Below are 17,688 nucleotides of genomic sequence, written 5' to 3'. Positions count from 1 at the left end.
ATCGAGCCCCAAATTGGGCTCTCTGCTCAGCAGGGAGCCTGCTTCCTCCTCTCTGCCTGCCTCTCTGCCTGCTTGTGATCTCTCTGTCAAGTAAATAAACAAAATCTTATAAAAAAAAAAAAAGAATTTTTAAGATTTATTTATTTTAGTGAGAGAAAGAGAGTGAGCAGGGGGAGGAGCAGGAGGAGAGAGAGAGAGTCCTAAACAGATTCTGTGCTAAGTATGAAACTCAAAGCAGGGCTTGATCATATGACCCTGAGATCATGACTTGAGCCAAAACCAAGAGCTGGACACCTAACTGACGATGCCAGCCAGGTGCCATCCTCAATAAAAGTTTTCTAGCATTTTTTGCCATTATGAAATTTTAAAAAAATTACCAAATCAGAAAATAAAATTAAAAACCATCAGAGAAAAGCAGTTGAAATGGAAACAGGTAATGAAAATCCAACACAAAAAGAATTGGCGACCTTGAAAAGGAAAACCAAAGAGAAGAAAGAATATTTTGAATTATAATCTAAGCATACTTTCTGGAAATTCACATAATGAAAAAAAACTGACCATGTGAGAAAGAAGTCCTAATGACTGACTCAAATGTATCTTAATATGCAGACTTTAAAGAAAAAGTCCATTAACTTATGAGACCAAATAATATATGGGAAATAGAATAAAAGTAGCATCACACTTCTCAAAGCAAGATTTTAAAAAAGCAACAACAGAAAAGAACTTTTAAGAAACTGAGAAGATTTCTTCTTCTAGCTATGATGGAGAAACAGCAGCAGGATTTATCTTCCCACTTTAACTAAAAACTGGACAAAATATATGAAACAATGAAGTTCAGACATCAAACAGGCAGCAAAAAACAGTGATTACTGAAAGAAGGAAAACAAATGAGAAAAATCTTTATAATTATCCTGTCTTACTACCTGGAGAATTTTTCAGACGTCACAGCAAGGATGGAGAACCAAATGGAGCCAGACAATTCTCCCTGATTTGACAAAAAGGGGTGAGTTGGGGGAGGCAAAGACATGTATAATTCACAATGTACAGTACCAAAGAGGAATGCCATATAAAAAGAAACAATACACAGAGAATGAAACTGGACAATATCAGTGTATTGTTGTAAAAGTCATCAGCTAAGTATGATTGCTGTGTATATGTGAGAAAACTACCCAAGGCCTGGGAATCATGAGACTGGAACATACAAAACAATCTAAGAATTCACACAAGGCTGGGAGCAGTCATGTTTCCTCTCAGAAGAGTAGAAAACCTTATACTATAAAGGTTATCATTAAAGAGAAGTGGTGGGACTTCTCTTCTGGGAGTGCCTGAGTGGTGGCTCAGTCAGTTAAGCATCTGATTTTGGCTAGAGTCGTATTCCCAGGGTCCTGGGATCCAGCCCCATATCAGGCTCCCTGCTCAGTGGGAAGCCTGCTTCTCCTTCTCCCTCTGTTGCTCCCCCTCCTTGTGTGCTCACGCTCACTGTCAAATAAATGAGTAAAATCTTTAAAAAGAAAAAAAAAAAAGAGAGAGAGAGAGAAAGAGAGAGTACTCTGAAGATTACTGCCTAAGTGGTAGAGCCAAATTAATCTAGGCTAAAGTCTGTTTTGATTCTGCTAACAAAGCTTAGAAGCAAACTATGAAAAGCTTAAACTGTTTCCAAATAATTTAACTACAGTTTAGAATAAATCAAGAATATTTAAGAGAATAAAATTATCTAGCACACAATAGTTGGAATGCACAGTATCTGGCATCCAACCAAAGTATGCAAAGAAACAGGAAAATAAGATTCATAATGAAGAGAAAAAAAAATCAAGAGAAATACAAAAATGGCAGATGATAGAACTGCTTAAAAAAATTTCAACAGTGATAACTACATATGTTCAAGAAGGTAGAGAAAAGCATGAGTATGCTAAATAGAACAGAAAAGATAAAGACAGACCCAAATCAAAGAGATGAAAAATACAATGTCTGAGATGCTATAAAGTATTAACATCAGATTAAGTATTGCAAAAGAAAATATTAGGGTACTCGAAGGCACAGAAAATTCAAGAGAAAGACGCTGAAACAAGAAATGAAAAAGAACAGAACCATTAGTGAATTATGGAATGATTTTTAAATGGCCTACTATACATATATTTTAAGTCCCCAAAATGAAGGAGAAGAAGGAAAAAAATTTAAGAAATAATGGCTGAAGTTTTGCCCAAATTGAAAATATATACTCACAAATTCAAAAAGCTCCACAAACCCTATGGAGGAAAATCATGAAGAAAACTACACCTAGGTGCATCATAATCTAATCAACAAAAACCAATGATAAAAAGAAAAATCTTAAAAGCAGTCAAAAACAACACACTTACAAAGGAACAAAAACAAGAAACAGAAGAGATTTCTCATAGGCAATAATGCAAGAGAATTAAGCAACATCTGAAAAGTACTAAAAGGGAAAAAAAAATCTAGAGTTTTATAGCTAGAAAAAGTATCTTTCAAAAGGCCAAACACCATGTCAGACATAAAACCACTGAAAAAATGTATCAGTACAAGCTATGCACTACAAACAATGTTAAAGGAATAACCTAAGGAAGAAAGTAAATGAAACAAGAGAAATGTGGATATACAACAAAAACTACCAGAAACCGTAAATATACAGGTAAATATAAACGACCTTTTTCTTAAATGTCTTTAAAAGGATCACTGTGCCAAACTGGACAATCTGAACAAATAAATAAGGACTGGATTACAAATCAAGGTAGAAGATACAATATCTATGAGTCCATACTGATATAAATGATTTAATAAATGAGGGAGGGGCTCCTGGGTGGCTCAGCATATGCCTTCAGCTCAGGTCATGATCCTAGGGTCTTGGGATCAAGCCCCACATAGGGCTTCCTGCTTGGTGGGGAGCCTGCTTCTTCCTCTCTCTCTGCTGCTCCCCCTGCTTATATACTCACTGTCTCTAAGAAGTTAAAAAAAAAATCTTAAAACAAAATAATAATAAATGAGGGAGTTAAGGAATAAACCTAGTCAAAGAAGTTAAAGACCCGTATTCTGAAAACTATGTACTAATGAAAGACAAGACCAAAAGAAAAAAGAAAACAGAAAAAAAAAAAAAAGACAAGACATTCCATCCATCCTCAAGGACTGAAACAACAATGTTAAAATGTCTGTAATATGCCATGGGAAAAAAAGTCTCTTCAACAAATGGTACTGGGAAAACTGGAAAGCTATGTAAGCAAAAGAATGAAACTGGACCATTTTCATACACCATACACAAAAATACACTCAAAATGGATTAAAGACCTAAATGTGAAATGAAACTGTAAAATCCTAGAAGAGAACACAAGGATTAATTTCTCTGACATCACCCACAGCAACATTTTTCAAAACAGGTCTGCTGAGGCAAGGGAAACAAAAGCAAAAATAAACTATTGGGACTACATCAAAATAAGATTGTGCTCAGCAAAGGAAGCATTCAACAAATCTACTAAATGGGAAAAGATATTTGCAAATGACATACCTGACAAAGGGTTAGTATCCAAAACATTTAAAGAACTTATATGACTGAACACACACCAAAAAAAACCCTAAATTATCCAAATAAAAAATGGGCAGAAGACATGAACAGACATTTCTCCAAGACATAAAGATGGCTGAAACACATGAAAAGACAGAAGCTCAACATCACTAATCATCAGGGCAATACAAACCAAAACTACAATGAGATTATCACTTCATACTTGTCAGCGTGGCTATAATCAACAACACAAACAAGAAGTTTTAGGGAGGATATGGAGAAAAAGGAACACTCTTGTACTGGGGGTAGAAATGCAAACTGGTGCAAACATTCTGGAAGACACTATGGACGTTCCTCAGAAAGTAAAAATAGAAGAACTCTATGATGCAGTAATCACAAACATTTTTAGGAATATACCTAAAAATTACAAAAACACTAATTCAAAGGGATACATGCACCCCTATGTTTATTATAGCATTATTTACAATAGCCAAATTTCAGAAGCAGCCCAAGTGTCCACTGACATATGAATGGATGAAAAAAAGACGTAGTACATATATACAATGGAATATTACCCAGCCATAAAAAGAAATGAAATCTTGGCATTTGTAGCAACCTGGATGGAACTAGTGAGTATAACACTAAGTGAACTAAGTCAGTCAAGAAAGATAAATATCAGGCACCTGGCTGGTTCAGTGGGTTAAAGCCTCTGCCTTCAGCTCAGGTCATGATCCCAAGCTCCTGGGATCAAGTCCCGAATCAGGCTCTCTGTTCAGCAGGGAACCTGCTTTCTCCTCTCTCTCTCTCTCTCTGCCTGCCTCTCTGCCTACTTGTGATCTCTGCCTGTCAAATAAATAAAATATTTTTAAAAAGAAAGATAAATATCAATGAATTCACTCATATGTGAAATTTAAAAAATTGAAACAAATGAGCAAAGAAAAAATAGAGATGAACAACAACAACAAAAAAAACAAAAAACTCCTAACTACAGAGAACAAACTGATGGTTGCCAGAGGAGAAGTGGTAGGGTAGGAGGGATGGGTGAAATAGGGGATGAGGATTAAAAAGTTCACTTATCATGATGAGAACAGAGTAATGTACAGAACTGCTAAATCGCTATACTGTACACCTGAAACTAACAGAACACTGTATGTTATCTATATTGGAATTAAATTTAAAAACTTAAATAAATATGGGAATTAAACTAACCTTCCTTACAGAAGAATTCCAGGTAAATTATATACTCTACCTTAAAAGAGGGGGAGCATAACCCTTCACTCCTTAAGTGAGAGCAACTCAGAGATTTCCTTCCAAAGAGTAAGTATGGAAAGAGGAGTTAATGCTGCAGTAGAGAAACCTGACAAACAGTGTTTTAGCCAACGTCAACATCAACAGTGGTAAATCATATTGTTGGTTTCCTCCCTTTATATTATGTAATGAAATTCTCAATGTTCCCCTCAAAAACCAATAACCAGTAACATATATCAATGGAATAGGACAGAAAACCCAAGAAATAAACCCACTCTAAAACTGTCCTTAAAAAATGAAAGTGTCTTAATAAAGGAAGATAATTATTTAAAGGAAATAAAAATTTAAAGGAAAATAAAAATGTATTGGGGGGGTTAAAAGATAAATAGAAATAAAAGATATGACAACAAGTACACAAAAGGGATAGGATAGGAAAGAGTACATTGCATGATTCTTGTAAGTGGTATACTTGAAAGTAGATTGTGGTAAATTATAGTAGCATACTGTAAACCCTAGAACAAACACTAAAAAAGAGACAATAGTGATATATAGCTGATAAACCAATAGTGCATATAAAATATAATCCTAATATTATTTATGTGAATCATGACAAGTTTAAGTCGTATACTATAAACCATAAAGCAACTAATTAAGAAGCAAAATAGCTAATAAGCTGATAGAGGAGATAAAAAATATTATACTATACAGTGTCTAACAAAAATGCAGAAAAATATGAAAAAGATAAAAAAACACATAGAACAAACAAAAAAGCAGCAAAATATTAGCTTTAAACTCAATGATATCAGTCATCCATTAAATGTAAATGGTCTAAACATCTCAAAGCAAAAATCAGCTGATTTTTAGATTCAATAAAAAAAAACAATGTCCAGAAGAAATCCTCTTCAAATACAAGACACAAATAGATATCAAATAAATGGGAAATGATTAAGCCATGCCAACACTAACCAGAAAAAAAAAAAAAAAAAAAAAAAAAAAAAAAAAGCTAGAGTCACTATACTAATATCAGAAAATAGAGATTCTAGGACAAAGATTACCAGAGATAAAAAGGGTTATTTCACAGTCATTAAAAAAAAAAATCAGTTCAAGAGTGCTCAACAATCCTAAAAGTTCATGTACCTAATAAAAGAACTTCAAAATATACAAAGCAAAAACTTACAGAAACAAAAGTAGAAATTGAACAATAATTATAGTTGGAGATTGTCAATACCCCCTTTCACTAATAAAACGAGTAGACAGAAAATCAGTGAGTATATAAAAAAACTCAAATAGCATTATGAACCAACTTGACCTAACATTATAGAACAATCATCCAACAGCAGCAGAATGAATTCTTTTCAAATAGACATAACATTTACCAAAATAGGTCATATTCTATGCCATAAAATAAGTCCCAATATATTCAAAAGAATTTCAATCCTACAAATTCTGTTGTAACCAATATGAAACTAAATTATAAATCAATATCAAAAAGATATCTAGAAAGTCCTAAAATATTTAGAAAGGTATACTGTTGTTCTAAGTAACCCATGGGTCAAAAGAAAAAAAAAAAAAAGAAAGAAAGAAAAGAAATTAACAAGTATTTTGAACCCAAAAAAAGAAAAAGAAAATATAACATATCAAAGTATGTGTGATACAGCCAAAGTAGTGTCTGAAGAAAAATTTACAGCACTAAACAATTATATTACAAAACAGAAGGGCGCTTGGGTGGCTCAGTGGGTTAAGCCTCTGCCTTTGGCTCAGGTCATGATCCCAGGATCCTGGGATTGAGCCCTGCATCAGGCTCTCTGCTCAGCAGGGGGCCTGCTTCCCCACCCCCCCCCCACACTCACCCCCCACCTGCCTCTCTGCCTACTTGTGACCTCTGTCAAATAAATAAAATATTTTTAAAAAATATTATAAAATAAAAAGTTCTCATTATCCATGAGCTAAAATTCCACCTGAAGATACTAGGAAACTTAAGATCAGAAAACAAAGAAATATACACACATATACAGAAAGCAAAGAAAGACACAGAAAAATAAGTGATAAAAGAAAATCAATAAAATCAAAAGTGGTTCTTTGAGGAGATCAATAAAATGTTTAAGCCTCTACCCAGTTGCACCAGGGAAAAAAGACACAAAATACCGTAAGAGTGGGGACAAGAAGTATCTATAAAATATATCCATAATTTCTTTGATATTTCAACCTTTAAGAGTTGGCGCCTTATTTCTCTCCTTTTGAATATGGACGAGATTTGGGGCTTGCTACAAAAAACAGAAAAAGCAGAAGTAAATATGTGTAACTTCAGAGACTGATGCCTTTTCTCCAAAAGTACCATGCAGCTTTATGCTTGATTTATCACGCATAGGGAAGCTAGTTGCCATGTTCTGAGGACCCTATGGAGGTCTGTTGCAGTTAAGGAACTGAAGCCTCCCAAGTCAAAGAGAAGCAGAAAACAGGGGGCTGCAGCCAATATCCGTGTGAATGAGCTATCCTGGAAGCATATCTTTAAGTTCTAACCAAGCCTTTAGAGAACTGGCATACTGGCTAACATCTTCATGACAAGTCCATAAGAAACAGTGATGCAGAACCAACCACCTAAGTAGCTTTCAAACTTTCGATCCATAGCAAAGGTAAGATAACAAATGTTTGTTGTTCTAAGTCACAAAGATTTGGAATAAGTAGTTACACAGCAAAAGATAACCAATATAGGGAACATCATTACAGTTCCTAAATACATTCACTAAAAGGATAAGGGAATAATATGAAGTAAAATTTAAGCCAATAAATTCAAACATCTAGAAGAAATGCACAAATTCCTTGAGGGAAACAAACTGCCAAGCTCACCCAAAAGAAAAGGAATAACCCAACTGAGAAAATAACTTATTTAAATCACAGAGATCGTTCATTCTCTCTCTCTCTCTCTCTTCTCTCTCTCTCTCACACACACACACACACACGCGCGCGCGCGCACGCATGCACCAAGAATCAGTAAGTTTCACAGACTATAATTTTTAAAAACAGTATTATCTAATTGTAAAACTAGAAATAACAAAATTAATAATCGAAAAAAGATTTTCATGAGAAAAATTTTTAAATCTTCTACTAAGTAACTCTTGGGTGCAAGGGATCTACAAAGTAAAATTATGTAAGTACTAAAAAATGATCATGATAAAACACTACATGTCAGCATATACAGCCTACTTTAAAAACAGCGGTAAGAGGGAAAATGCAGAGCCTTAAAAACTTGTATCAGTAAAAATGTGCTCTCACAACCAAATGTGGGAAAATTTAAGCATCAAAATAAATAAGGCAAGTAAAGATTACAATCCATTAAATTATTTTTAAAACTTCTGATACAAATAAGTGGGGGAAAAGAGTTTACTCCTTATAATAAAATGACAATAAAGAAGAAAATAATGGAGTTAGAAAAATCATCGTTTGGCAACCACCAAATGATGGTGGCTCAATTAAGATACTAAAACTGGTGTGTATACCTCAAAGTTTGATGCTTCAGAGTAGCTCTCTAAAAGTACTTATGAATTACAAAAGGAAAATCTGGCACATGCCATCTTAACAAGGTGATCAGAGGTAACATCATCAATGAGAACCACTGACTTCACATGCCCTAAAAAGGACACAGCACTCTTTGGGTCATCTGTGCTGAAATTATATAATCTGAATTTAATGATGAGGAAGTATTAGTCAAACCCAAACTGAGGGACATTCTTCCTAATATCCAAACCATAGTCTTAATAAATGTCAAGTTAATAGAAAACAAAGAGCCTAAGGAACTATGCCAGACTAAAGAAACAGGACAACTAAATGCAATGTGATACCTTAAAATTAAATACAATGTGGTATCTTCATCTCACTCCTTACAGGAGGCTGGAAAGGGGGGTACAAAATACGTAATTGCAACATTAACAAAATTTGAATTTGGCCTCCAGATGATGGCATTATATCATGATGAAACTTCGTGATTTTGATAACTGTACTGTGGATATACATGAGTTTGTCCTTTCCCATGAACTATATGCTGAAGTATTTAAGAATAGAGAGACACTATGTCTGCAACCTAATCTCAAACTTCTCAGAAAAATAATGTATATATACCCACCCATATATATACACGCAGAGTAAAATCAAATGGGGCAAAAGTAAAATGGTGAATTTGGGTAATTTTCATACATACTTGTTATTTTTCTGTAAATCTGAAATTACATACAAGACAAACATTTCTAAAGAAAACCAGTCCCATCAAACATTAAATAATGTGTTTATGTTAAGAAGTCAGAATTGTAGCTACAGCAAGGGTCACAAAAAAATTCATCTAATCTCAATTCTGAGGTTTACACAAGTTTTTCTCACAGGCTTCAGTAGAGACACACATATAAAGTACTTTCCTTAAAATGCCTAAAATTAGATATAACATGGCTCCTGATAAAAATGTAACTTAATCTCTCTTTAATTTTTCTAAACATTACCTGAAAATGAATCAGGTTTTCAGCTAGATAATTCAAAACTGATACTTCCAATTCAGGGAAGAAAAAGTGGATTACCTTTATTCCAGAAATACTAATGAAATTTAGCCTCTACTTTCTGCAATGGTCATAATGAATTTAAAGAAAAACTAATAAATCCATATGTACCCTCTATAATCTTTCCTTAATCACAGTGCACTCAGATTAGTTCTACCTTAATATTCTAAGGGGTGGGTAACAGGTTCATTTAGAAAGTAAATTTAATAATTCACTCAATATTTTTGAGAGACTACTATATGTTTTGCATAAACGTCAAAACATATGGTAATTCCTAGGATATGGCCCCAACTCTCAAAAAGTATGTTTTCTGGTGGGGTAGAGGACGAAACACGTGAAGTTTGTGTTTTTGTAGGCACAAATTCCCAGTCCTGAGTTATAGGCATGAAAAGTACCACATGGAAGCTATAGTTAAAACTCTACTGCCTATTTGAAAGCTGTTAAGAGACTTATCTTAAAAGTTCTCATCATAAGGAGGACAGCTGGGTGGGTCAGTGGGTTAGGAGGCCTACTCTAGATTTTGGCTCCGGTCAGGATCTCAGGGCCCCAGGATCAGGCTCTAGTCCTGCTTGTCACTCAGCTGGGAGTCCTCTTGAGGATTCTTTCTCTCCTCTCTCTGTCTCTGTCTCCCTGCACTTCTACACCCACAGGATCTCTCTCTCTCTCTCTCTCTCTCTCAAATAAATAAATCTTTTAAAAAAAGTTCTCACCATAAAAAAAAAATTATAGAACTACATATGGTGCATCCGATGAACTAGACTCAGTGATCATTTCATGTCATATACATACATCAAATCATTATGTTGTACACCTGAAACAAATACTGCATGTCAATTATACTTAAAAAAAAAAAAAATGAAACAGGCTTCTTTTTAAAGTTAAATTAAGTATCAAGTTTTCAAATACCCAATACTCAAACACTTAAATATTTCTGAAAGTTGAAACCATTCTCTTAATCACTATAATTAAGAGTTAAATTTTACCTCCATCCCACTCTTTTAATGCTGACAATGTTTTGATGAGGATTGTTGAATGGAGTGTTAATCAAGGTAAGGTGGAGCAATGCAATTATTCATTTTTCTTTCAGAAAATAAAAATAATTCTGAGAACAGAAATTTTTACTCATCACCATGATATGTTTTCAAATTATCTGGTTAATTACTAAATTTTAAATTTATTATGACAAAATTGAATAATTTGTGTTTCTATATAACTGAGTTCAAATACTGAAAATGTGCATGTCTATAAAAGATTCATACATATTTTTCCAGAAAATACAGTTGATTCAATGTTAAGTTGTTTAAAAATGACCACTTTGTTTCTTTCCTCTTCCGAAATTTCTCCTCATTTCACATAGCAAATCAAATCTTCAGGTTAGTTGCGTGTTACATTTTATAGCTAAAAGGTACTGCTGGTAATCTAACGTATTCATGATCCATATCAAAAACTGCAGGTCGTTAATTTGTGTGTAGTTTCAACAGTTTTTCCTCAAGCAGAATCTGTTAATTTTAAAAGACCAAAACAAAACAAAACAAAACAAAAAGATCAAGAAAGAAAGTATTGTGCTGGTGAGAGAGGATGCACAATGTTGAGTATACAAGTCTGGGAGCAAAAACCTATACTCAAAAATCTAACCCAGTATCCTGATCCAATGCAGAGAGAGGCGCAAAACGCGGGAGTGGAATCTGATTGCCTCGCTTTCAGGGACTCTGGCAATCATGGACAAATAACTTAACCTGTCCACTTTCCCATGCCCTGATTTACTTAACTAGGAAGACTGAAAAAGATTTCTTTTAATTCTGCCTCAAAGGGCCGAGGATTAGTGAGATAACGTACTTGGAAAGCGCTTTGTAAACTTCAAACCTGTACACGTGTGTTACCACGTGTCAAGTGCACCACAGAATTAAGAAGCCGCCTGGACTCAGGAAAGGTAATTAATTCTGCTGTCAAGATTTCGTACAAAATATCGCTACAGGAAGCGCTCAGGGACACAGGGCTTCGTTGAGAGCCAAAAGGCGGTTTTTCTCCAAAATACATTTTTGCAGGAAAAACGAGCATAATCTGCAGGGATCCCCTAGTGAACGACGGGCCACCAACCTTTGTGGGGCTCAGCGTGGGGGTGGGGGGCGGGGGGTGGTTAGAGACAAGGTAAAAATTTGCAAAACAATCAAAAAACAGTTCAAGGTGGGGCAGACGCGGAATCAGAAGGGAGGTCAAACTCAGGAAGCGCGCGAGGGGGCGTGGCCGTCTGCCCCGCCCCGCGCTCGCGTCCCGCGCGGGGCTCCGCTCGCCCAGTCGCTGGCCCGACGCTAGCCCAGGCAAAGGCGCGGTAGCGAGGGGCGGGTTGTCAACCACCGCAGAAGTCCTCAAACCTCCAGTCTCCGAGGAGCCGGGAGGCGCCTCCCCTCCTAACTCCCCCCGGCTAAGGGCCCCTCACTGCCCCCGTAACTGACTTCCAGGGGCGGAGCTGCGCCGCGAAAGGGACGCCCTCCTAGCAATCGGGCAACAAGCTGGCGGGTACCTGAGCAGAAATGAATCCTTCGTACACGGTTTTCGCCCGGTTCTGAGGCAGAAGCAGCGGGCACTGGCGCAACAGGCTCGCTTCCATCTCCGCCATGGTCCGCAGTCCGTGGGGCCGCGGAGGGGGAAGCTATCCGCCGGCCAGGGCCCCGCACATGCGCAGTGCCGCCTGCGCCCGGGGCTTGTAGGGGCGGAAACCTGGCCTTTGGCGGGAAAAAGCCTCGAGGACCTGGCGGAATGAACTTAAGGTCTGGTGGTAGTTGCAGCACCTGGCAGAGTAGATGTGGCTCTGTAGGAGGCAGCATTGGCCCCCAACAGGAGACAGGAGGGAAGATTGTTCTCAGATTCATAGCTCTAATTGAACACGATCATTCCAGCCTTGTTTCAAGAACCGTTTTGGTACTTCTGTTTCATTTTATTGAAAGACTGCTACAATTTTTATGCAGTTGTACTTCTTCCCGCATGAAATGGGACTTCTGCAACTTTGAGATTGCATTTCTTCCAGCATAAGAACTGTCTGGGTGTTGTAGTATCTTTTTTATTTATCCGGAACCTGCCTCCACTCCCCTTCTTCACTGCAGTCTGTCTCCTATTGGTCTGTTCGACAGGATCTTCTGTATGCCCTCGGCATACGAAATAATGTATTATCCTGTATATATTATTATACAATGTACTATAATCCATTCAATATATGCGATGTAATTCTATGGTTTGCCAAGTTTAGTCAGATACTATTCGAGAGATGCACCAATGTGTGTGCGTGTGTATACATATGCATATACACACAGATAGATCTCCAGACTCAAGTCAACACTGTAGTCAGTTTCGGTGTACTGCACTCACAAATATCTAAAGGCAAAACATGAGGGAAGATTGCCAATTAACTTGATGAGCCAAAGTTAATTTTTCTTTGACAGCCCCTTCTCTACATTTTTTAAACTCAGGAATGGTAATTACCCATTTTCTTTTACTAAGTGTTGATTAAATAAGTAACATTACTATTTCCACAAAATCATTTGCTATCCCAGTGTTCAAATGCATTACATTTTTGAGCACTAGTTTTTGCAAAACATCATTGTAATATGCCAAGGCTATGTAAAGATGAATAAGATGTATTCCCTCCCATCTTTATTGCCCTCAGAATGGAATCTGACTTCTTGAAGATTAAAGTTGCACAACAAGTTTTACGGTACTCTGGATACCTAGGGAAAAGCAAGGATACTGCTGCAGGGGTTAGGTTTAAATTACACTAAGGCAGTGGTTCTTAAAATGTGATTCTAGAATCAGCAGCTTCAATAACACCTGGGAAGTTGGTAGAAATGCAGATTTTCACTCCATCTCAGATCTAGGGAATCCCAAATTCTGGGAGTGAGGCCTAACCATCTGTGTTTTAACAAGCCCTCCAGGTGATGGTGATGCACAGTGAAGTTTGAGAATCTCCTCAGGGAAATGACCTACACACACACACACACACACACACACACACACACACACACTCAATTATGCAACTCATTCCTTAAGGATGATACTGTGCTCAACCATCACAATCATGTTAAACTATTTACATAGATGCCCAGGTTAGATCCCTGACTAGTGGTTCTCAAAGTGTGATTCTTGGACTGGCATCATCAGCATCACCTGGGACCATGTCACCCCCAAACCAACTGAATCTCTTTAATTCTAGGAGACAAGATCAGCAATCTATGTTTTAACAAGCATATGTTTAAAACCTCTGTGTTTTGTTTTGTTTTTAAAGATTTTATTTATTTATTTATTTGACAGAGATCACAAGTAGGCAGAGAGGCAGCAGAGAGAGAAAGGGGGAAGCAGGCTCCCTGCTGAGCAGAGAGCAGGATCCCATCATGACCTGAGCTGAAGGCAGAGGCTTTAAGCCACTGAGCCACCCAGGCACCCCCCAAAACCTCTGTGTTTTAACAAGAGATTCTGATGCAAACTGAAGTTTGGAAACCATTACCCTAGACTTAGTGGTTATATTTCACACCTAATTCTGTTGTGCACATAGTTGAAAGTCATTGCCCTAATCAAGTGAGTAATTGTCAAAGTTCTGAGCTCAGTTACCTAGCCACATTGTGATTAACTGAAGTGAACATTATCTAAAAAAGTATTAAGAATTAGAAATCAGATTAATAAGTAACATTATAAAAAGCAATAACGAACCAATTTTACCTTTTGGAAACTTGGTGTAATCTATATAGTAATGAAATGTCCTGAAAATTAGAATAAGGAAGCCATGAAATTACAAGGATATTTTCATCCAAAAATGTCCTTCAGCTATGAAAGATAAATAAGATATGGTTGTGGTTTGTGACATTCCTTTAAAGAATCCTTTGTTGATGGGGATAAGATTTGCTAAAATAGCAATTTTGTTTCTATTAAGTAAAAAAGAGCAAGTAAATGAATTATCCATAACATGGAAATAGCTGAATTTATAAAATTTTGATAAATAACTAAATTAACAAAAATAAATTAAAATTTACTCTAGGGGTGACTGGGTGGTTCAGTCAGTCTATTAAGCGTCCGACTCTTCATTTCAGCTTGGGTCATGATCTCAGTGTCCTAGGATGAGACGCCCTCTGGTGGGGGGTGGTCCGTGCTCAGTGGGGAGTCTGTTTAAGGATTCTCTCCCTCCCTCCCCTTCTGCACCTCCCCCCATGTGCTCTCTCTCTCTCAAATAAATAAATCTTCAAAAAATAAAATAAATAAAATTTGCTCAAAGATTCAGAAGTTTAGAATTTCATATGTATATAATCATTTCAAAATAACAAAAACATTTTAAGTATCTTGATCAAAAAATTAGTAGTACCCTTTTTATTCTTTAATATCTTATCTATGTAAAGTGAATGTTAGCAGGTCTACAGGAAACAGATATAATCATACATTACTGATTATTATGCATAATTCACAAAATGTTTCTAAAAAGCAATCTACTTATGTACAACAGAACGAATTACTTTCTTTTGAACAAATACTTATATCCCAAGAAGATAATCCAAAAATGATTAAGTAGGAGACAGCTTAATGTCCAATAAGTTAGAAATGGTCAAGTTATATAACATGATAAAATGTCTAAAAGCCAAGGGTGCCTGGGTGGCTCAGTGGGTTAAAGCCTCTGCCTTCAGCTCAGGTCATGATCCCAGGGTCCTAGGATCGAGACCCGTGCAGCAGGGAGCCTGCTTCTCCCTCTCTCTGCCTGCCTCTCTGCCTAGTTGTGATCTCTGTCTGTCAAATAAATAAATAAAATATTTTTTAAAAAATGTCTAAAAGCCATTAAAATGACATATGTGAACATGCAATATTGCTACATAAAAACTATATATGAAGTCTCAATATGTGAAAAGAACAAAACAATGTCAAGAGAAAGAGAAGGAACTTATATGATTAGTTGATATTTTAAAGACAAGAGATCTTTCATTTTTCTGTGTAAAGCAAATTACTTAAGAGACCATAAATTTTTAAAAGAAGGCATTAGCTAAGATTTTTATAAATGTAAATGCTGTCCAACTTAAAATCATCTGTTGAGTTAGAGGAAGCACAGTATAATGAAAAGAGAGTCAAGAAACTTCAAATGCTTGATTCTGTATAAATCATATGATGATTTATAGGGTCCTTTGCAATTCTAAAAATGTATTTGTAAGAAATTAATGGACTTAAAAACAATAATTACAGTTAAATATGGATTATCCAAATAATAAATCTGAAAATACTCAACTTTGAAAATTTCATTCGCAATGTCATTCCACTTTAGTGAGAATTTGTTTGTGCATTCTAGGGTGGAATGCTGACATTGGATATTTCTGCAATTTTGTCAACAATTGTAACAAGAAGATAATTTAGTCTTGTTCACTTTTAGTTGGACTATAAATGCTTTCAGGAAATGATGGAAGAAAGTTATGAACCAATTATTGCAGCAGGAGATGAAGTTCATGTTCCATATGGAGTGAACAGCAAGAAAGAATTGAAACAAGCATCTTTACATATGATTTTATTATTTTTTTTTTGATGAATCAAAAGGATTCATCCCTTGAAGGTTCATGTTCAAATTATTAACTAAACACCTTACAAATTCAAATGTACATAATCTCCCTTCTATAGAACTTACCATTCAGAAATTATTATGTATCAGTAGTTCAAAATTCAAAGCAATTTTATATACACCTATAGTCATTCTAAAGTAACAAAAACATCTTAAGTTTATAAAAAAAATTAAGACTTTTGGGCACCTGGGTGGCTCAATTGTTTAAGTGACTGCCTTCAGCTTCAGGTCATGATCCCCAGAGTCCCAGGATCAAGTTCCATATCAGGCTCCCTGCTCAGCATGGAGTCTGCTTCTCCATCTAACCCTCCCCCACCCCATGCTCTTTCTCTCTCTCTCAAATGAACAAAATCTTTAAAATAAATAAATAAATAGATAGATAAATAGTAAATAAATAGCAGGGCTTTTAAAATATTCTTCAAAACCTTAAGTATATAAAATTGTCTTTTATAAAATACATTCTTCAAATAGTCTGTCTGAGGAGGAGACATTTTAATCTCATTTTCCTTTATAGCCTAAAATAGGTACAAAGGAAAAGATATTGTGAAAGGAAAAGAGTACAAATTAACAGAAAGTCACATGTCAAAATTGGCTGGTCCAAGTTTTATAGCTGGAACTCCATATGAAAACATGACCAACAAAGGTAAAAGATGAAATCTCAAATTTTTAGGACTCTTTAGAGCACCAGTATTTATTTACTAGACATATGATAATATAAATATATATTTATAGTTTTATACTATCATGTTTCATATAAATTATAACAGTATTATGAAAGTTATTTTCTGTATTTAAAATGTAGCCACCTTTCTGAGAGTATCTTACCTAACTTCAGTGCATGTTTTGGTAGAAGTCACAACCTAAATTATGTCCTCTTCCTCAATTGTCTGGAGACTCTAAAAGACAAATGTAAATTTGGAAGAAAATTGAATAGACTTGTTGGATAAGCAGTTTCATTCAACAAAGGTAAAGCCTCAGAGGCAATCTGTTCCCAGGAATAGTCTTGGCTTGTGCTTTATTTAGTTGATTTTCAACAAACCTAATTTGACTCAAATACAACTTTATGTACTGTAAAGGACTTCCTAATGAGCAGAATGAAAACTGAATCAAAAATACTTTCTGCTGCTAGGGCAGGGGCTCCTTATAGTCCCTACCATGCAGAATTTCCTAACCTCCACTGACAAGAAACTGCTTTGTATTTTCTACTATTCTTTCTAAGTGGGTAAGCTAATTGTATTTATCCTGTCCCTGGTCCACCACTGTATTTTGCATCTGAATGTTTGTGTGTGGTGGGGAGGTGGTGGCAGTGACCAGAGGAATCAAAATCCAGATCCTGATAGAAAGGATGTATACCCCTGGGAAATCCTGGAGTTAGAAATGAATATAGTGACAGATGAAATGTTGGGTTATCTAATCTGGGAATGGGGTGGGGGAGTATGTTTTATGTGTGAGAAGAGGAAGCATATTTGGTCATCAGAAGAGTAAACTATAGTGGAAACTGTTATGTATGTGCTCTTCTAACCCATTTCCTCTATCTCCTGGGCCTAAAACTAAACTACATTTCTACCCTCTCTTGCAGGTTGATGTGACCAGGTGACTGAATAGTAGCCAATGGAAAGTGGGTGGCTCATAAAACTTTACCATGCTTGATTCAACATTCTCTTTCCTTGTTCACTGACTTGAATCAAAGTATTATTTTAAAGCCCTTAGGAATGGTGGAGGCATGAGGTAGAAAGAAGCTGTGTCTGAAATGTTTTCCAATTGACATGTGTGAGGGAAAAAATAAACGTTGTTATATTAAGGCACTGAAATTG

General features: G+C 36.0%; 1 protein-coding gene across 5 annotated transcripts in view; it reads right to left on the bottom strand.

Annotated features, from left to right (window-relative positions):
• FANCL (FA complementation group L) overlaps window positions 1-17,688 on the bottom strand; it is a 304,302-nt gene that overhangs the window by 80,296 nt on the left and 206,318 nt on the right. The window contains exon 1 of one of the 5 annotated variants that reach the window (XM_082744361.1): window positions 11,822-11,990. The exons of 1 other annotated variant lie outside the window; for it this stretch is intronic. In XM_082744361.1, coding sequence (XP_082600487.1) covers window positions 11,822-11,917 — 96 coding nt within the window. In that variant the 5' untranslated portion in view covers window positions 11,918-11,990. Of the gene's footprint in view, window positions 1-11,821; window positions 11,991-17,688 lie in introns of those variants that run through there. 3 more of the 5 variants (XM_082744359.1, XM_082744358.1, XM_082744357.1) reach the window with 3 other exon arrangements.

The sequence above is a fragment of the Mustela nivalis genome, assembly GCF_964662115.1.
Source record: "Mustela nivalis genome assembly, chromosome: 8".
NCBI lineage: Eukaryota > Metazoa > Chordata > Mammalia > Carnivora > Mustelidae > Mustela > Mustela nivalis.
Note: the sequence above shows the minus strand (reverse complement) of the source record. Positions and strands in the feature narration are given on the sequence as shown.